Consider the following 22288-nt stretch of genomic DNA (forward strand, 5'->3'; position numbering starts at 1 on the left):
TTTATCTTGCCCAATGAATATGTTTTTTACATTTCCCTTTCATTTTCCTTTCACTCTTTCCCTTCATGTGCTTGGCAAAAAAGAAAGCTATAGACTGAAGCTGATTTGTGAAGACACTAGGAATAGAGCAAGTAGAAAATGGCTGCCATGTTCAGAGCCTTAGACAAGGCATTGCTGACCAGGGTTCTATGACTTACTTGATTGTTTACTGGCCTCATTGCTGGGTCTGCCCAAGTCTCAGTTTTTCCAACAGCAAATGTGGGGAAAAAAGCACTTTTCCTATTTGTTTTGCAAATGTATTAATGCATCTGAATGTGTTTTGTAGATTGTAGAGTGCTCTAAGAATTTCAAGTGGCATTATTTCTACTGCTTTTACTATTGAACGTTTGTTTTCACTGATGATTCCTGGGGAATAAAATGAATGAAAAATATTAATGAGGGGTGATGATCCCTTCTGTTTGGACCCTATGCCAGGTATGTCAGCCTGGGGTAAGGGAAAGCAGAGAAGCTGTATGATTTGGCTCTTCCATTTCCCTGTGGCTTCCTTCTCTTGATCACTGCCCTGGGCAAGCAGCCCTCTCACTAACCCTTGAATACAGATTGGAATATATTCAGGCGACATAGTTTTTTTGTTTTGTTTTTTTCCTATTTATTTGAAGTATATTTACCTATGGGTTAAATTCATTTGACTAGAGAAAATAAATACAAATGGTTATAGAATGAAGGCTAAACATTCTTTTATGAGAAATCATGAGAAAGTGGAATGTTGTACAAACATTCTTTCTTCTAGTTGCTTTAGTAATGATTTTGCGGGTGGTGTGTAACATGCTATTGACCCACTCTTAAAACATATATGTGAAATATAGGCTATAATGCAAGAAATGTACTGTGAATAATTAGGATGTGAATTAATTTTCATCAAAGGTAAAGAATACTGTGTGTGCGCGTGTGTGTATGTGCCTGCTTGCTTAGAAATGGAGACAGAGACAGAGATTCTTCTTCCTTTAGACTTTAGTCAAGCTTTATTTCCCCTTGAGATACTGTTTATTTTCTTACTATACCTTTTGTGAAGTATTGAGACTCTTGGGTTGCGCCTTGTCACTCCGGAGGCTGAAGTACAAATGCTAATTTCTTGCCAGACTGCAGCGTTGGGATTTGCATTCCAAATCAGACTGCAGACTCCCATTATAAATTGCTTAGCCCTGTTGTTCCTTATCTAGAATTTCTTCCTTCTCATTTCCCAGTAATGACCCTTGAAACAATTCTCTTTCAAGAGATTCTCATTTAAAACCAGCAGTTTTGGTGGGCTAAAATCAGAACAATAAATTACAAAGGCATCAATAGATTCTTTTATTTAATTTCGGTGTTTTTCTCCCTTTCCTTTAAGAGTCTTATGGCACTGAAGAAAAATAATTACTTAAAACACATCTTTCAGGCTTAAAGGTTTATACTCATTCTTTTGAAAACCATATACTTGTATATCTTTTTAAATCTGAAAGGTGTGAGCTTATAAATCCTCTCTTAATAATACCCTTTTTCAGATTAAACCCTGAGAGGGTATAATTGCATCCTTTTTTGGCACTTTTAAATCAAATTAACTAGATACTTAGTGAGGAGAAATAAGAAAAAGGCATTTTTGCAAGGTATCTGACTGGGTAAGAAGCCCTGCTGCAGCATAAAGAAGTGACAGGAATCTGGGCTTTCCCACTCTGGTGGCAAAGGGGGGAATTGAGGGGTGGTGGTCGGCTTCATGTTAGGAGGACACCCCTCCATCTGTTCACAGCAGCCTGTTTCCAATTTAAAGCCCAGATTTCAATACAAACCTCAATTTCTTTTCCCCATTTTAAATGCAAAGCAAGGCTTGTGAATCATAGAGTCTCTGCTACTGGGATTCAGACCAGATTTCCCCCCAAAATTCTCAGGCTACTTGCTTGAATACCTGCTTACAGTGGTACACAATGGGCAGCTTTGAGAAGAAAAATTGATAATCTTCACGGAAGAGTAATTTGAATGAAATTACACTTGACAGCCTGTCTCCAAGCAAACAAGAGGCGCGAGGGAGCCTTAGCTAAGCTCCCAGGACTTGCCCAAGCCACTGCTGTTGGAGCCTCCCAGGGAAAAAAAAAATCACCAGTTTTTCCAGCATCTAATTGAGCTTTTGATTAATTCCGTGTACCAGATTCTACTGAAGAAAGGTAGCCATGGAAGAGAATATGGAAGAGGGACAGACACAAAAAGGTACTGTGCTAAAAAGGGTTTATTTGTAGCTAAGTAATTATTTTGCAGTTTCCTTGTTTGCTTTAGACACTTGCCAGTAGGGCTAATGAATGTTTGTCTCTTGGAAGGCATTTTTGTTTCCCCTTTCGCCTGTTCCTCACTTGCAGTAATGTCTCACATGAATGTTGTCATTATTTGCAAATCTTTCAGATATAAGTTGGGTATTAGTGATAAGAGCGTTGCAGTATTACTGCGAACTAGTCCTTAGACCAGTCTTTGTTAACCTTAATTTATTTCATGTTTTCACACTTGTCGAGCTGGGTCAAAGGATTCCTGGTGTGAGCCACAAAGGCAATATTTGGAGCTAGTCGTAGTTAAAAATCTTATGATGTAACCATTATCGATACCTTTGAATGGACATCTGATAGAACAAAGACCAAGAGTATATTTATTACATTTCGGTTAAAATATATATTTTTTGGCATGGATGTAGTTTTAATATAGATGGAGAAAGGTTCATCGATTTTCAGAGTGTATACAGATGTTAAGGTTTTCCTTTCTATAGAGTTGACCGTAATCAACTTCTGAGTAATACACATCAAGGATATTTTCTGATGCATTTTTAAGCCTGTGTAGATATATCTGGCCACATAAGTTAAATTGTCCTTTTTGTAGGTTAAAAATGGCCAAATATTGGCAATTTCAAATGATTCAAGCACTCTATATTGTGTGTCAAGTGTTGGCTTTGAAGGGAACTGTAGATTTCACCCCAGAATCGGCAGTGTTGTCTTTCATGTCTGCTGTCAGGCTTATGTAATATTACAGAAAATCCTCTTGTGTTCTTAGGATGAAACAGTAACACAGGTAATAATTCATTAAGGTAATATTTAAGAGTGGTATTGAAAAGATTCAGCTATCAAATTTGATTTTGAATATATATAAATGAACTATTTTAGAAAACTATATTTTACATGCTAGAATAGGTAGTTTGGAAACAGTATAGGTCTTTTCATTATTTTGAGCCATTCAGCTTTGCTGGGTCTCTTAACACACACTTACACTTACATACACACACATAATCAAAGACCATGACATTTAATATATAAAGGTTTTTATATAAGCCATAGACGAAGGTAATAAATAAGCCAGTATCATAAACACTTGTTAATGACAATCTGTGATAGAAACATAATAATCTACAGAAATATCATGTGATCTATTTTTTAAATTTAAAAAAACAAACTCAACTATCTTCATTATATGACCAAAGAGCTTAAGGGTTCATCTGTGATTCGAAATGGCATATTTTCTTGGTATTTTCTATCCTTAAAAAGCATCTCAGCTAACTGTTTTGCTTCAGGAATAAAATATTTTAACATCTTTTTTGTAGCACATAATGAGATTGCTTCTTGGCTAGTCAACTTGTTTAAGGAGAGAAAAACTGGTAATTTTAAAAGGGGAATGATATTCATTACACTAAGTAAAACCTTGAGATGGATTGTGGTAACAGGTTGAATATGTCTGAGCAAGCCTTGGTGGATGCAGGAAAGAAAAATGATGTAATTAGTTCTGATGTTTTTTTCTTAGATAACACTGAAAATCTCTCCTTCACAGAGGTGGGGGCAGCAGTGACGTGATGGGGAAGATTCTGTTGCAGAGGGTTCTTTTTATCATTAAGATTTGCATACTTAAATCAGGAACAGCAGTGGAAAACAATTTTTTTTAATTAAAAGAGAAGTTATATAATAGTCTATAAGTATATAAAGATACATAGCTGAAATATCTATGATGAAGCATTTTTTTTTCATAATTGAGAAAAAGATGATTTAATTATCTTCATTCCTGGTCTTCTATTCCTCTCAGATGTGCCTATGAGACCTTTTCTACATAAGGTTGTTCTTAGAAAGTGGTATTTGAATGTAAATGCTCTCTCTATATGTTTAGGGAGGTGGGGACAGTGTGCAATTTGATGCGATCTAAGTTGGAAGAGCTACTTGACAAGCAGGTAAAATCATTAGAGGTTTTATTTTTTTCTTCAATTTTTGTAGACTTTATTGTTTTAGATCCGTTTTAGGTTCATAGAAGAATTGAGTGGAAAGTACAAGGAATACCCGTCAACCTCCTGCCCCTACATATCCACAACCTCCCCCTCTGTCACTATCAACATTTCACACCAGGGTGGTACATTTGTTACAAATGATGAATGTACATTGAGAAGGCAGAGATACATAGGCAGAGCATTAGAGGTTTTTTAATAGTTTAGGTGGACAGATTTAACGACCTATCTACTTGAAAGGAAAGCAGCACTTTGCATTAGCACTTATCCTATTTTTCTTAAATTGCATAGGATTTTCTTAAATAATAATCGAGATACCACAGAATTTTCTTCTGAAGATGCTTTCCTCTTCCTTTTTTACAATTTAAACCTATTCTTCCCTGTTACAAATTAGAAAGACTTAAATTCATGTCAGTATTTACCCATGTCACCTTTCAAATTCAACTAGATTGTAAATGGAAGCTGGTGGTTTCATCAACATAGTTGAAACAATAATATAGGCTATGCTTAAGGTCTTTAAAAGTTCTTTCATAAGAAATCTATTTTTCTTCATAATGGGATCTCCCTTCCCCTTTTAATCTATGATTAAAAGCAGTCCTAATGTTTACCTTAATTTTATTATATGTATTCTGCCTGCGAGAGAAGGTAATTTAAAAGTGTGAGTGACGTCACCACCCCTTCTGCTCAGTGAGTCCAGGCCTTGGTCTAACACTGAAATGACATCATTAATCTGTTTCTCCATTCATTTTTGCCACACTCCCTGAAGGTGAGGGTCTCGTTGTGCTGAGTGGGAGCCTACTGCTTTAAGAAGCATGCATTAAAAAAACAAACAAACAAAAAAACAAACATGTTCTCTGAATGAAAGCCAATTATTTTATCTTGTGTTCAACCAAAGTAACAGTGTTCTGGTATTGGAGGGAAAAAAAAAAAAAACAAAAGGAAAAGAAATGAAAAGAGGCTGTTTTGAACTTGGCCCTTGTGTACAGCCATCATAAACCTAGCATCTCTGTCATCAAAAATTGAGATGCATGGTCACCAAATCATGACAAGGGTTTCAGTTACCATAGAGGGGTTAAGCAAAATACCTGAAGAGAGTTTTACAAAGATTTAAAACATATACATTTATGACTCGTAGACATGCAACTATGTCTGGAATTCCTTGCCCAATCCTATTGGAAAAGATGAAAATGATTTAAGGGTGTCTGATCATTAGTGAATTAGTGAAAGCATGTTCAAGTGGTCAGGGAAGGGGGTGACCATTTTTTGTAAATAACCTCAATGAATGCATTACTGAATTAGGAGGAGGTAACAGAAGTAGGCTGATGAATCAATGATTAGAAGAAGTGATAAAATTATAGAGAGATAAAAAGAAAATAACAGTGAACAGGAAGGGCTAGCAAGTTGGAAACTGCATAAATTGGCTTAACTGTTCCAAACAGCCAGAAACCTGATTGACTTAATTTCTGGACATGACCATCATATGAAATAAGCCTCAGAAGTACATGTCATGTACAGAAATACTTAATCAGCTCAAAAGATAATAGCCATGGTGTTACTCATGTTTTTCTCGTATAATTAACCAGCAGCATATGAATCTATGCTGTCAACTTCTCAAGCTGCACAGCATCAACCACTGACTTCCAGTCCAGCACAGAAGTCTGGTCTACCATTACCCCAAGAGAATTCATCCTTGGTGACTCGCCAAGACTGGGTCACTAGAGGAAGTAGAAGATCAAACCTGGTGTGAACAGGGCCCAGCTTCATTATCTCAACACTCATCATAGGACCATTGTTTCATAGTCGTCATTCATCCTTAGCCCAACATCACTAACATATGTGTCATGTCAGCATCTCCTTATTAAAACCAGCAAGAACATGTAGATGAAAGGACATTCCATCTTAATGTCTATCTCATAATTGATAATACTGTACACTTATATGTGATTGTCTGCTCATCATTATACACTTTGCATTTTACATTATACATTTATACACACATATCGCTGTATAGGAGTCTATTCACAAAAGTATATATATCATATTTATGGGCTGACTGAAAGTCTTTTTGAAAATATTTTTTTTAACTAGGGTTATTTTTGCCTTGAAAGATGTCTTTGGAGACTAGCCCTTCCTTAGGTAGACATCATACCCGAAAAAGAGACACCAGTATAATAAATGAAAAGGGAATAACTTCGGCTCTATGACACTAGGTGATATTGGTCTACCTAAATTGGCCAGTGATTTCAGTGCCAGACTGTTGCCTAAGGACTTTATATAAATTAACTCATTGACTTTTCACAATGACCTTAAGTGGCACTAATATTGAGGAAACTAAAAATCAAATAGGTTAATTAACTTGACAAAAGTCACATAGTAGCAAGTAGTAGAGCCAGAGTTCCATACAGTCAGACTGAGGCCAGAATCTGACTTATAACCACACCCTGAATTGCCCTAATGTCAATTACAGTTTGCCTGCCACACCCTTTCCTAAGTGGCTCTGCTTCAGCCACACACTTCTGCTGCACTAATCAGCCATGCTCTATAATTTATGGCTGTATTCTTTATCACCAACTCTGGCTATTTTGGCCGTATGTGGACAACTTTACCAAAGAAAGCCAATCTCTAGGTGCGCCTGCAACATATGATTTATAAGTCTTGAATCCAAAACGATGAACTGGGTCAATAGGACTCCTCTCCTGAGAATTGGGAAAAGATGATTGTTGGTGTGCCCTGAGGGTCTACTTATCCCTCCATATATTTTTATAGTATCTGTGCTGCCCATCCGTCAGCTAATCTGAATGAACCTCTGTTCTTTGCAATCAAAAAACTTCTAAATGAAAGACCTCAAAATGTCCAGATTCTTTTAGGAGTCTTATGTAAGAAGGCTTAATGTTAAGAACTTTTCCCCAAGTTGAACCTGTTAAGTGGCATGTACACAAATACTGTGTACTTAAATCTCAACTTGGCACCACTCTTTAAAACATTCTAAGAGATCCTGAATTGAGAATAATTAGTTCATCCTAAAGCCACCACTTACCAATAAATAAGTATTGGTAATAAAATATTTTGAGAAACATTGCAAAGAAATTAAAAAGCCAGAATGAGTCAAAGTGTCTGCTTCATTAATAGAATTAAAATATTTAATAGTATGTTATTGAAATCCAAAGACCAGTGGCTAATAAAATAATAACATCAAAAACCTTTGAACAGTCCTTGAAATGGAGAATTAATTAGCCTCCCTTTGCTTCTTGGATGTTGGCTGCTTGAAGATCCATGAAAAAGGGAACTTGTCTTGTTTGTCTAACTTCAAGTGGACAAATTGTATCTTAACAATTATTGTCAGGTGCCATCTCAGCATTTGGATAACAAAACTAGAAGAAGCATAGCGATTCAGATTTTATAAAGCGTTTAGGAGACATCAGTCCTATGATTTGATAGCTGTGCTTTTATGGCATTTAATACTGAAGTCTAAGAAATTAACTTCATTTTGTTATTCAATGTAGTTCTAAGACATCTGTCAGTGAGGAAAATTAGGTGTAGTTTTCATAAAATTTAATAGAAATTACCAGAGCTTCTGCATTGCCCAAGTTATTATGACTTCTGTGGTTTAGATATGTTTTAGAATTTTGTCATCTTATGTTTTCATTGGATCAATTGCTAATTATGTTTTGATTTTTTTTATTTGATTTTTTTTTAAATAACTTTGGTGCTATTTGTCTCAGAGAACCCAAATGCTGAATAATATGTTCCACCATCTTGTTATGGTAAAGGATATATGTAGATTTTTTTTTACCGTATCATTAAAATTAGTGTATTTATCTTTTAGAATGAAAGTGCTTGATATACTGGTGGTGCCAAAAAATGTATACATATTTTAAGAGATGTTATCTATGTATTACTTTTTGAAGTTGATTTGAATTACAGTAGCAATGTGTAATTGCAGAAGTCAAACATGACTTGTATTCATCTTTTGTTATCGGTATATATTGAGTATTACAATTTTAATACAGTATTTTCCTTTCTTAAAATGTGCATACATTTTTTTTTGGCACCTTCTGTAGTTGCTTCATTAGTTCCTTGCGTTGAAACTTAATCTTAAACCTTTAAGGAGAATAAGTGAGAAGTTCAGCACAGTAGACTGAAATGTTGCTACAGAATATACTTAGAGTGACGACTTCAAAATGGTTCTCAGAAGTTAATTATTATTTAATTAATCCAAAAGGCAGTGGTGCATGTGGGATTCATAGAATATAGGAAACAACTTCTAATTTGTCAATTTTGGCCTCCATCTTCCTCTACACATACACCCTTCCCCCCATGCAAAATGTTTAACAATTTTCTTTTTCATACATGGAAGGCAGACTGCCTGGCTTAGTTTCAAATCCTTTTGGATAGCATCCATACTAACAGGTGGCACAGCTGTGGATTAGCTGACATTATAAAAATAATTCATGTTTTCCCATGGGTTCTCTATTCAAGTTGTAACCATTGTCTTGCATATTCTTAATCTGAAAGAAACTTCCTTCTTTGTCTGTGAAAATAAAAGGAGAGAAAAACAGAAGATAACTGATTTGTTTCTCACAAATTGTGAGTGGGAAATATAATTTTGGTCACAGATGAAAGTCAGTAGCTTATGGGGCCTGTTTATAGAGTTCACTGGGGAATTAAGTTACAATATGAGAAAATCTGAAATCAGAGGAAAAAGGTAGGATGACTGTTGGCTTTTAAATGATGTGTATTCCTAAAGTATTAAGGTATATCAACATATTGGAACATGACTGCTGTGTATAACCAGAATAATTGCCAAAAGAAAGAAAAACATCTTACTTAGCACATTGCTTAAATGGCTTAATGGTTTTGCACTTAAATTTCTATTATATGAGAAATGGTAATCTTTTAGTATACCTACCTCGACAAAAGCACAATTTGATGGACTCTACCACTGAGAATGATGGTAGGAACATAAAACATATTGTTCACATTGCCTCCTATTATGGAGCATGCATGCTGTTTCTTTACTCTTAAGTAAAAGTGAGGCAATTAAAAATTTTTGCAAATTATCATTTTCCACTAATTAATAGTAGAAATTTCAGTGTTTTGATAAATACTTTCTCTGTTGTTTTAACGCAATTTATTCCCCCATTAGAAGGTTTCTTTGAATAATGAATTAGCTATTCTTTCTTAATAAAATAAAATGTGGAGGAAAAACTTTATAATTGTTTATATTCTTTTATTATTTGATGTGAAAAAGTTCTAGTAAATAATTCAAATGATAAATAGAATGTGGTCAAATCCCTTTCTCCTAAAACTTAGCCATCTCTTCAATTTTTGAGATACCTCTCCGTATCACCTTTCTTGTATTAGTGGACATCTATTTTCATTTTTAATAGTCAATATCATATCAATTTTGCACTTCAGTTTAGTGATTGAACATCTGAAACATAGTAGCTGCCTTTACTAATGATTTACTTTTCATGGAAAAGAAGTAAATATAATAGCTAGTATAAATAATTCAGGCACTGTCCTAAGTACTTCATATTGAGTATCTCGTGTCAATATATGTTAATAAATTAATAAATATTGATTATAGTTTTCTTATCAATTTCAAATATTTTTTAACTTTATGTACATGCTATTTAGTCAGTGGCTCTTTAGTTCAAACTCAACTCTATAGAGAATGGGAAGAAAACCTTACACAATTATCCAGGGAACAAACATGATTTTAACTTAGTGAAATGGGATAGTCTTCATTTCAGTTCTGATTTAGAAAATGTGTCTAGTTAGAAAATCATTTTTCTCATAATAATAACATTCAAATTCAAATTTTGAAATTGTAGACTTGAAATTTCATTTTTGGTGGTAATAAAGAATTGTGTTTGTCTTTTATATTTTTTATTTTTATTTTATTTTTTTATTGGGGAATATTGGGGAACAGTGTGTTTCTCCAGGGCCCATCAGCTCCAAGTCAAGTCATTGTCCTTCAATCTAGTTGTGAAGGGCGCAGCTCAGCTCCAAGTCCAGTTGCTGTTTTCAATCTTAGTTGCAGGGGATGCAGCCCACCATCCCAGGTGGGAATTGAACCAGTAACCTTGTTGAGAGTTCGCACTCTAACCAGCTGAGCCATCTGGCTGCTGGAATTGTGTTTGTTTTTGATAAAACACCTTTAAGTATTTTTCAATTAGAATTAATTTTTAAAATATAGGGTTGAGCATTGTTTGAGCAAGGGAACTCTTAGATATGACATTGGATATGGTTTGTCCATTAAAACCAACCTTGAACTTTGAAAAGTTCTGACTGTCTGAAGTAATGCCCACATATTACCAAACTCAGATTTAGCTAATAGTTTGTTAAACTTCAGAGATTTTATGATAGTTTTTCATCAAATGTTTTAAAATCTCATCCTTTTGTAGTAAAAGATGACTTTGAATGCTACGCATAGAATAATTGAAACTAAAGACATTTAAAGCTCTTTCGTCAACCATCCACTATAGAAATTTGTAATTAAGTCATAAGATCTAAAATTCAGAAACCATACACTCATATTCTCTTCATAAACCTTAAACGGGTAGAAAAGTCAGCAATTTTTGTAGTCAACTGTCATACTGAGTGGCCAGTTAACTCATGGATTCCCAGATCAGATGACTTTTCCTGCAGCCCTGGCTCTTTTCCTCCCTTAACTTACTTTCTATGTAACTCAATCTGCATTATTCAATCCTAGTTTTCTCAAAACACAGTTTTAAAAATTAGTTTTATTTACCATTATCTTCAGGTTTGGTGGATTTAATGTGAGTGTTAGCTGAAAGAGTGAAGAGGTGAAAGTGCCTATCATAATATCTGCAGCACAGAAGTTCAGAAAATTCAGATCCCTTTTCCATGTCCCCTTCCACTCATCATAACACATTGTGACCTTTAACTAAGTAACTTTCCTTGAGACAGAGTCAGAATTGAAAATTAAAGCAAGCTAAAGTGTTCATCTCTTTTGAATTGTAATAGTCATTCTTTAAATGCTTGTTTAACATTTAATGAATGGCATTTCTTATTGTTTAGTTTTTAATGTGTATGTTATGCCCCATCCCCCTTTTCAAAGTACAAATACCTTATGAGTACAGGTTTTATCTTTTGTTTTTGAACCAAACCAGCAAAGTGCACTGAATACAGTCTTGTTCATATCAGATGATGATGATGATGATGATGATGATGATGGCGAGGGGAAAGAAAGGAGGATGAAGAGGAAGAGGAGAAAGATGAGGTACACCATACAGGCTAAAGGACTGATACAAAACCCTTTACTAAATAATGACAGAGCTTACAGAGCAGCTAAACCTAGCTTGGAAAAATGATACCCTTACTCCATTTTATGCCATTAGATTTGAATTTAAAATAGTTCTTTTTTTTTTTTTTTTTTTGACCTGGAATATATTCAGTAGTTTGATAGTAACCTTGATGAAAATGAATAGATTTTCGTTTTTATTATTAAAGTGCCCACATATTTTTCGCATTACAATTCCAACAACTGAGTGAAATACATTGAACTGTCAAGATTGGCAGATAGCTACTGAAACTTGGGAAGTTATGTCTCATAACATTTTATAAGATGCTAATAAAGAAAATGTAGCATAGTGGTTTATAAATTTGCTGACACTAGGCACCTTGTGTTTATTAGTAAGTGTTCAAAGGAAACAAAATTGTGAAAGAAATAAGTTTAAAATTATTGAGGACAATTTAATGAGATAAGGTCTTACAGGCGCTATATCTAGTCAGTGAATTTCCAAGATCATAAATTCAAAGAAGAGCATGTCAATGAGTATCAAATTTCCTTTTATCTTCTTTTATGCTTTCAGTTTCCATATTTTCATCAGTATATAATCTTTAGTAATTGCCAGATATTGTGGCTGTGAATAAAGCACAGTCTGAAAACAGGGCATTTAAGCTCTAGCTAATGGTATGTGAGGAGTATTTCCACACAACATCACCCTGCAGTTTGGTGTACTAATATTTTGATACACTAATCATTAATTTATGCATTGGGATAAACATGTGATACCATGATTTGGTGAAACTGAAAGTGAGTTCTTCCTCAACATAAAACAATGTCATATTCTATAAGTACCGAGTGAGGCTACAATGTCAAATTTATAAGCCAGTTATATGGCCAAGTCAAAAAGTATGATTCTGAGAAAAGATAACTTTATTTATTTGTTTATTATTTTTATACAGTGATTTGTTGTAACACTAGATAAAAATTTAATCATCATAGAGGTAGCAAACACTGATTACTGACATTGATCTCTACACCACAAAAATGACACGAACTACTAATAGATACGGTTCTTTCATAATGATACTTGATAACCACATCTATATATCAACTGTGGCTACCATTTTTATATGAATATTTAAAAATATTTTTACCCATTGTTTCCGGTAAATTGGAGGAAAGTTTGCATCACATTCACAATTACATCATCATTACGATCTCTGGCCTCAACTCTAGTACTTTGTTTTCTTTCGAATTCTGAAGTGATGCAAAAGCAGCACCATTATAACCTAATGGTGATGAGGTCTGTTCAGGCAGCTGGATTCCCCATGTCTCTATCCCACCAAGCATTGCATAATTTTCAAAATATTAAAAATACAGAGTATATTTTTTTCTTCTAATATACTCTATTTAAAAAATATCAGATCCACTGGGCACTCCACTCCATCTGTATCAGATTCCTAGCACATCTCTTCCTATTTATTGACTTATACCCATCTCTCTTTAGGTATTATTATAATTTTTTTAAATGTCTACTGGGTGATTTGTGACTTATTTATCTATGTTATAGATGTATTAAGTTGACCTGTATTAAATTGCTAATATTAGACAATTTTGATCTATAACAATGGCACTTTGATATATCTATACTACCAGTGTATTACATTTTTGAAAATTTCAATGTATTCATTATTTCTACGTAGAAAATAGATAATATATGGTATGACATAATTAAGATTTGCATATTACATTTACATGGAGTATACTAAGCTTATCAAATATTCTTCAAAATTTTTGTGACCTCATTAATTTATTGTGTTATTTTCTCTTTTAGCAAAAATTGGCAAAATGTTAGAAGACTTTCTTGTTTGATGCATTCGTATATAATGACAAAGTGATCATTTTTCTCATTTTTGAGGTTGTATGACATTGGTACTTTGGAGGCTTGTTAAACATTGCACTGAATTAGTGTTTATGATTCACTCTGCCTGTTCAAAGGTAGACAGCATGTCCTTTCACCTAGAGAGTGGAATGAATATCTGCTTTGTTTTTCCTTAGATAAAATAACACTCCAAAAATAATTTTCCAGATATGTGGCGTGACTCAGTGGAATCTCTTCTCCCATAAGCTGACAGTGCCATTCTGTCATGTGTAGTGTTTTTTTTATATCATCTCAGATAAGTTTGTAAAGCTGTCTGTGGTCCTCGAAGGACGAATAATTACATATCATTTCAATATTGAATAGAACTTAGACATCAACTTGAATTAGTATTTTTTTGGTCCCTTTGAAGTTTTATTGTGCAAGAAACAGCAGACTTAATCGAAAGGGTCTTATGATCTATGATTTAGAAATGTGATGGAACAATAATTTAGGCTTCAGAGGACATTCATGCAGGACAGCATTGGAGGACAATGGAGTGCCCTTTATTTTATATATATACATAATTTTACCTGTGGATATTTAAGTGTGGGTATGTATGAGAAAAAAGTGGGAATGGATGGGAAAGAATTGGATGTACCTGATCTTGCTATATGATGGACTAAATTGTTTCAGACCAGGTTAGCCCAGAAGGTGAAGAGTCCCATCATAATTTAGATGATTTCTATTCAACACAATTGATATGACACTCACACTATGAAAAATGGATTCACATATACATGGTTAGCATACATGGAATAAGTAAAGCAATTTTTTTTTCTAACCCAGATTTTGGTACATGTGTAATTTTATTTTTGTTATATTTTGTATATATTTTTAGATATTTGTGCTTCCATTTTGTAGAATCCCATTAAGATTCCTCTTGAATCTCTGTGGTAATGTTTAATCATCCACCACAAATTACACAGTTATTGGAATTATTTAATGACTTCCTGACCCCTTGGAAATCTATATAGTTAAAAAAAAATTGTACTCTCAGGATCATATCATTTGAAACAAAAAAAAAATTTAAACTTCTTTAAAGTTTATTATCTAAAATCCATTTCCACTTGAGATACCATAACAAGTTGAATGAAAAAGAACTAAACCTGAAAATATATTTGAATCATATCTTTCTCAAAAGGGTTTCTCATTATGCTTTTTGAGTAAGAGTTTTTGTTTGTGTTTGAATATATATTGTATTATTTGGGTAACTTTAAATAGACGTCTTTGGAGGTATCAGTTGTACCTCAGCCCTCTCCCTCACTACAATATTTAAATTTGTAATTTTGTTTAGAAAATATCAATATTATTTCTGTGCCCGTTATGCTTTTACTTTGTTGTGCTCATATCAGTCTTTATTACAATTTGAAGTCCCAAAATTGTTTTCAATTGAATTTTAGATTTGTGGAAATTTCTAGGAGTTCATAGGGTGAGAGAAGAACAAAGACTATCAGCTCAGTGTCTGCTGTTTTAGAAGAGGTCATTGAATGCTACTGCCCAGAAATGACAGTGGTTCATAATCAGAAGTTAAAGAAATGGATATATGGTTTGGCCAAAACAGAAATGATTTATGTTTCAGAATGGGCTGATGTCTGTCAGAAGTGAGATAAGAGAGCTGACCGGAGCTCTCTCTGGGAGCTGACAGGAAAGAAGTGTGGGCTCTGCCTAAGACATCCTGGGGCAGGAATGAGACTGGTACGGCTATTTAAAGAGCATGGTTGGGAAAGAATAATGTTGTTTCCCATTTTGCAAAATGAAAAAGAAAAAAAGATGTTACTACGCATCAATCGCTGAAATCTTTGAACTCTCTGCTCACGACTACCCTCTGGCAAGGATTTCCAATTTCCTTCATTTTCTTTTATGTGAAATACAGCTGAGGATTTGCCAGACAAAAACTGAATACCTCTTTTGGAGTCGTGTAAAAGATGCATTTTATATTTCCCTTGGTAAAATTGCTTTCCCGAGGAAATCCACTATTTTCTAAGGAGAAAATATAGGCCACAAAGAAAAAAATAGCATCCTTACATTACAACTGTGTGCTACATTTGGTCTGATAAAGACTTGACTCAGGTTGAAGAGATTAATAGAAATGACACATTTGAGAAGAAGCAAAAACCAAAGTTATCAGTTTGTGACTGTCAATAAAAGAGTTATAAGTTCCTCCCCCACACGCACCAAAGGTAGTTTAAAAGAGTTTTTCTGTTGTTTGTATATTTTTAGTAAGGAGATGTTTGGTGAATTTGCAAGGAAGATTACAGAAACTCACCACATGGCTCTTGTTAAACCCAAGCTGTGTTTCTCAAGTTTTCTTGGTTCCATAACCAAGGATTTCTGTTTTGCTATTTAAATGCAGTGGTACTGCCAAGGAAGTATTTATCTGCCCTCTATAACTAGATTACAGCTATCATAAACAGAGTTGTGTTCACCTTAAAGTAGGTGAATTGAGCACTGTTAGGACATTTGATTTAAAGATAATCTTAATGTTAAGTTTAAACAGTTGAACTTCTTTAAAAATTATTAAATGATACGACAGCAACTTTTGCGAGCGGTAAGGTGGTGATTTTGCCTTAAATTATTAGAAATGAGTAACTTACAAGAGAGGGATGATTATTAACTGTGCTATTTTGTGCCTTATGGGATTTACACATCATTATAAATTACACAAGTGTGTAACACACCATAGTCTAACAGAGTAGTTCTCAAACTTTAGTTTGTTTGAGTATCACCTATTTTGGGATGTGTTATATAGATCACGGCCCCTCCTGCCCCTACCTCAAGTTTCTGATTCACTATGTCCAGGGGTGGTGTCCAAGAATTTGCATTTCAAACATTTTCCCAAGAGATATTATAGTGGTTAATTCTGGGACCACACATAGAGAACCACTGGTCTAGTAGATTATTGCCACCGGATAAAACCCATGGTAAATTTTCCAACTGAGATTTATAATTTGTATATCAAAATAAAGGTATTTTGGATTTTAAATCCCAAAGCCTGAGAAGAAAACATAGTCAGAGATGGCAGTCATTTAAAACAAGAACTTTCTGGATAATAACTCAAAAACTTTGCTTTTGAAAATCTAAAGGAGTTTTGAAATCTGTGATCATGTGCATAAGTGCTTGACTACTCCAAAAAGTGTTGTGAATGTGCAGTGTTATACAGTTGTCTCTCCGTATGCACAGGCAATTGGTTCCAGGACCCCCAAGGATACCAAAATCTGTGGATGCTCAAGTCCCTTCTATGAAATGGCGTAGTATTTACCTAACCTATGCACATCCTCCCATATATTTTAAATCATCTCTAGATTACTTATAATATGTAATACAATGTAAATGCTGTGGAAACAGTTGTCATACTGTATTGTTTGGGATATAATGACCAGAAAAAAACTTGTCTGTACATGTTGGGTACATTCACAACCATTGTAGGCCTAACTACACAGTAGTACATGTCAACAACAACGTAACATTTTTGTGCGATTGATTGATGGTTGATTCCGTGGATGTGGAACCCACGGATACAGAGGGCCAACTGTGCAGACTTCCATCTGGATTATTCAGTAGATATATAAATTTAATCATGGGATAATGGGGGAATTGATTGAGATAAGAAACTTAGAGTTACTGAAAATATATGGAATGCACATAAGAATAAAACAGTTATCATGTATTCAGTATACATGGGCGCTCAGTTATTTGGGGTAGGATTTAACATTGATTGCATGTCACACTTGCGTGTCATGAACTGTTGCTGGTATTAATACCATTGTCAACCTCACTAGCTAATTAACAAACATCATAAAGAAATTGTAAGTCAGAGGTCATGAAAGACCCACTGAAGACCAGCTCTAAACATAGTTGAAATAGTTGGTTGTCAATATTGTTATCACAAGGCATCCTTTAGTCACAGACAAAATAAATAGAATGAAAGTAGAAATTAAAACTGTTGAGATCCCAATTATTGGCATGTGTTATAGAGGTTTCTTGTTTGTTTGTTTTTGCATTTCCCTGCTTAAATGTACATATATTATTGAGAAAAAAATAAAATAACTGGCAGTTTTCCACACAACGGTATAGGATATTATGTCAAATTAGCTAATTTTTCCAGAGAAGAGAATCTTTAAGACTCTGAAGCAATTGTTTTACTATGAAAAATGAAGATGTAAGCTTAACACAAAAAATACAGTTCAGGACTTTATAGAAATTCTTGAAAATATTGTTTGGGATCAGAGCAAGTTTCAAAATGAGTTAGGTAAATAGTCTGGGGAAAGAAATACCTATGGGAACTTGTATGTGTTCATTAGCTCAAAAACAAACAAGCAAGCAGCTTGCACAGATGAAAGCTTGAAGACCATGTCTTCCTCTCAGTACTATCCTAGGAGTTATACCTCACTACTTCTTGCAGGATTCCCAGTGGTAAATATCACTGCTGAATTATGGTCTTTGTTTGATAAACACAATGTGCAAGGTTTGTTAGTGGGGCAAATGGCTCATATTCTATCTTTTGCACATTCACAATGAAAAACCCTAAATGGCCAGAGGAAGGTAGTGGAAATAACCAGGACTGGAAGGTAGTGGAAATAACCAGGACTATTCAAACTTGTGTTCAGATCCTCATTCTGCCATATCCTGGCCACGTTTTAGGTCAGGTAACTTGACTTCTGATCAAAAGACTTAATATTATCATCCATAAAGTAAGAAAAATAGTATCTATATGTTGGGGTTGATATATTACTAAATGAGACAATGTTTATAAATCATCTAAATGATTGGAACTGATTGGTAAAGTGCAGATGATCCAAAAGGACTTTTATTAATCTTTTAGAATATATTATTATTTTCATTCATTATATTACATTGCCCCCCTGTCCATGCTAAAAGCCATCTCAAATCTGCAAATTTTTGTGTTTATGCATAGACAAATATTTCAGAATAACTACATGCAAGCCACTTTTCTCAATTTCACTGAATAAGGCAGACTAGATTATGGAGCTTTTGATGTGGAATTGGAGACAGACTACAACTAAGACAACATCCACCTATAAATAAATAGTTCAATACAAAAATGTCAATGATATGCTTATGAGAAAAGCAGTGATATGTTAGAAAGTGACAGGATTGCAGTCAGGCTGTTGGCCATGGCTGCAGGCTCATCGAAATGTTTATCTCGTGTGAGTGAATTTGCATGGTAGCTTATTCACATGCCACCTTGTTGGGAGGCCTCAATTTCTTACCATGTGGGCCTCTCCACAGGGTTGTCTCATGACTTGGCTGCTGGCTTCTCCTGGACAAAGAATCTAAGAGAGATTACAAACAAGAATGCAAAATGAAAGTCACAGTCCTTTTGTATAGTGTAATCTTGGAAACAATATTCTATTACTTCAGCCATATTCTATTCATTAGAAGTAAATCAATAAATGTAGCTCTTTCTCAAGTGGAGGAGATTTCAGAAAGGCATGAATGTTACAAGCAGGAATCACTGAGTACCAGCTGAGCTGCCTACCATAGATATCCATAGGTACTTCAAATGTGACTTGTACAAAATGGAATTCATCAGTTTACTGAATCTACTCTACATCCTTGGCTCTTGACTTCCATCACTTCTTACACCATTTATATACGTTGTCTCCAAACCTGAAAGCCTAGGGATCATGACTAACGCCTTCCACATTTTTATCTATATCTAATCGGTCATCAGATGCTTTTACCTCAGAATTGTCTCCTAATTCTGGCTTCTCATCTATGTCTGATTCTTAATTCTTGCCTTAAGCTATTGCAGTTTTCACTATGCTTCTTTTCATCCAATATCTACTCACTTTAATTAGAATTATTTTTCTCACACTAAATATATTCATGAATTCTGTAGCTTAAAGGCTTTCTTTGTTTTTACTCCCTGTAAGATTAAATCCATTATCTTTATTTTGGCATAGCCGGCCTTTTACAATATGAACAAAGCAAACTCTTCTCACCTTATTTTCCAACTTCTCATTCACACAACATAGAAATTGTCCCTCTCTCAGCATGGCATGCCCTCTCATGACGCATACTTGTGTACTGGCCTATTCTGATTTCCCTCTTTATCCTCTTTTTCACCTCATTGCATTCATCATTTGGGCCACAGATCAACCAATGTCTCATCAGGAAAGCTTTCCTAGACTCCCACATTTATCATCAGCCATGAACTTCAGAATTATCAATTACTGTTTCTTGTTTTTTCTTCCTTGACTTTCCTTTTAGAATAAAATCCAAGAATTATTAATTTTGAATTCAAAGTTCTGAGTACAATGGCATAACAATTGATACTCAATAAATATTGAATGAATAAATGAGCCCTTATTTAAGTTATTATGTGTAATTGCACAGTATTTTAAAACAGAAAATACTTGAACTCTAGACATTCAAAGAAGGGCTACAATCAAGATAAATGTTTGACTGTAATTCCTCTTACAGACGTGCATATGTGAATCTAAAAGAAGTTAGAATCAAACTTAGTATTTGTTAAGATCACAGTATATGCTAGGCACTGTTTCAAGTGCTACACTTATTAATTTACCTAATCCTGACAGTTCTATTAATTAAGTACTTTTATGATTCTCACTTTACAGATAAGGGAGAGAGATTTTTAGTAACTTTCCCAAGGTCACCCTAGTTCCAAATTCTAGCTTCAAATACTCTAGATAGAAAGTGCTTGCTAAAGATGTGCCCAAATCAAAATAACATAAATTGAATAAGGTTAAAAAATAAAGTGAATACTAAAAGATGAAAAGCTAATTATGATAAATGCATGAAAATTGTGCACGATAGAATTAGAGTTTATGTTATCATAAGACAGTATTTTTAAAAAAAATTTCCTTCTGAATTCCATATTAGATCATTGGAAGAATTTTAGCATCTTAAGAGAGTTTAAGGAAGAAAATAATTACCACTACATCAAACAATAGGAAATGCCTTTCTGAAAATTATCAAGGCATTTGGTGCTATGAGTAAAAAGTGTAAGTAGTTTCTGATGTGCTGATGAATTCATGGATACTTTACAGAACATTATAGCCCGTTCTTAATTGTCGCAAGATGGGAAAGGTGGGCATCCAAGACTTTTCTACATCTTTACCAACAGTGTCCTGGATATCTTATAAGAAGAAGAATGTTCATATTGTAAGGAGCCATAGAACAGGTTTTAGAATGGCAATTATTATTATTAATAATTTTGGGAGAAGGATTCCAAAAATCCATAATGTAGTTCATAAGAATAGACTTATTTTTACTAAAGAGTATATCAGCATAGATAACACTCTAATATATAATGTTAAGTGAAAAACATTTAAAAGCCTACATAGTACTGTTTATAAGTACATACATTATATTGTTTATATTATAATTATTCATTATATTGTTTTATATTTTAAATATTTTATAATCAAAAATTAAAAAGTAAAGATAATACAATAAAATGGAAATACTATATATATACTTTTGTTTTGATTTCAGTTTTTTTCTTGAAATAGGCAGACATTTTTTATTAGATACTAAGCAAGTAGAAGTTAAATTCCAAGCTAAACTGAATTAATAATTCTTGAATTGTTAGTAAGAGATAAATAATCTTATATTTTAAAACAAGTTAATTAAGCAAAACGGAATTTAATACTCCCAAATTTACTCATATTTATCAATCATAATTATCAACTGCTATACTCTAAGTAAACTTAGTTGTTATTTTAAAAGGTAATGCCATTTCCAACTTTCTAGATTATTTTTACAGGAAAAGGTGTATTTCCCAAGTGCGTTAAAAATAAACATATTAGAAGAACAGTAAAAGACTATGTAAGATCGTCTCTTCTTTTTGGTTTCTTCCTTCCTTTAATTATTTCTTAGTCAGAATTTGTATTGTTAAGCATACTTTAAAGAATGGATACCAAATACCCCATGTAAATTTCAGGAATAAAAAAAATCGATACAACCTACATTCTGAGCTTAACATTTCCTACATGTTTGACTACAACTTTTTATTGGCAATTTTAATCCAGTGCAAAACTAGAAGGAATAAAAGCTATATGTTACTACCAGGAAACACAAGGGTTGAAAGTGTGTGTATATATGAGGTTTGAACTTTTAAATGGAAATTAAAAAGACTGAAATACAGTTTTGTAATAAGATAAAATTATTCATCCAGCATCAATGGGATACTGTAAGCAAAACAAATGCAATCATTTATTTGTACCATTATTACCTGCCTTAATAAATTCTTTTGTTTCTATGCTAGCTTTATTGATGAGTACTTAGGTTGTGTGAAGACTCCTTGGGTTATGTAATTAACAACTAAATATGATCACAGGTTATGGTATCAAGGCATTAATTTGATTAAAAAATATGCTTCCCATAAATATGTTACTCTATGGAAATGTTTGGGAGGTCTTGGGGGGGGCAGTATATGAATTTTCAGAATGATAGTAAAAAAAAAACCACAAAATATTTGGAAAATAATTTGGTCTTGTTGTGGAAGAGAGTGTGTGTGTGTGTGTGTGTGTGTGTGTGTGTGTGTGTGAAATATGAATGTTCCTATTTTGTGGCAAATAATTCTCCTGTGCGTTTCAGACCAGTGCTCCCATTTTAATGTAATCATTCTATGAGCCGTCTCTATTAGGTAGGAGATAATTGGTGCTTTTCTCCCTTACATAAATTAAAATGATTATAATAAATTCCCAAGTTCAATTTTAAACATGTAAAGTTAGTCTTTTATAAATTAGTCTTCCTTTACATATAACCAAATTTATAATAGCACATCTAAGAAGGTCAAATTCACATGGAATAATCAAGTGAACTCCAAATGCTGTGGCTGCCACTA

The 22288-nt window shown here is 33.8% G+C and overlaps 1 protein-coding gene across 2 annotated transcripts in view; it reads left to right on the top strand.

Annotated features, from left to right (window-relative positions):
• The window catches only part of GPM6A (glycoprotein M6A), a 237758-nt gene that overhangs the window by 113582 nt on the left and 101888 nt on the right, over positions 1-22288 (top strand). Inside the window, exon 1 of one of the 2 annotated variants that reach the window (XM_019749471.2) lies at positions 1182-2238. The exons of the other annotated variant lie outside the window; for it this stretch is intronic. Within the exon in view, the coding sequence (XP_019605030.1) occupies positions 2202-2238 (37 nt within the window). The 5' untranslated portion in view covers positions 1182-2201. Of the gene's footprint in view, positions 1-1181; positions 2239-22288 lie in introns of those variants that run through there. 2 annotated transcript variants of the gene reach the window in all.

The sequence above is a fragment of the Rhinolophus sinicus genome, linkage group LG04 (genome assembly GCF_036562045.2).
Source record: "Rhinolophus sinicus isolate RSC01 linkage group LG04, ASM3656204v1, whole genome shotgun sequence".
In the NCBI taxonomy this organism is placed as follows: Eukaryota; Metazoa; Chordata; class Mammalia; order Chiroptera; family Rhinolophidae; genus Rhinolophus; species Rhinolophus sinicus.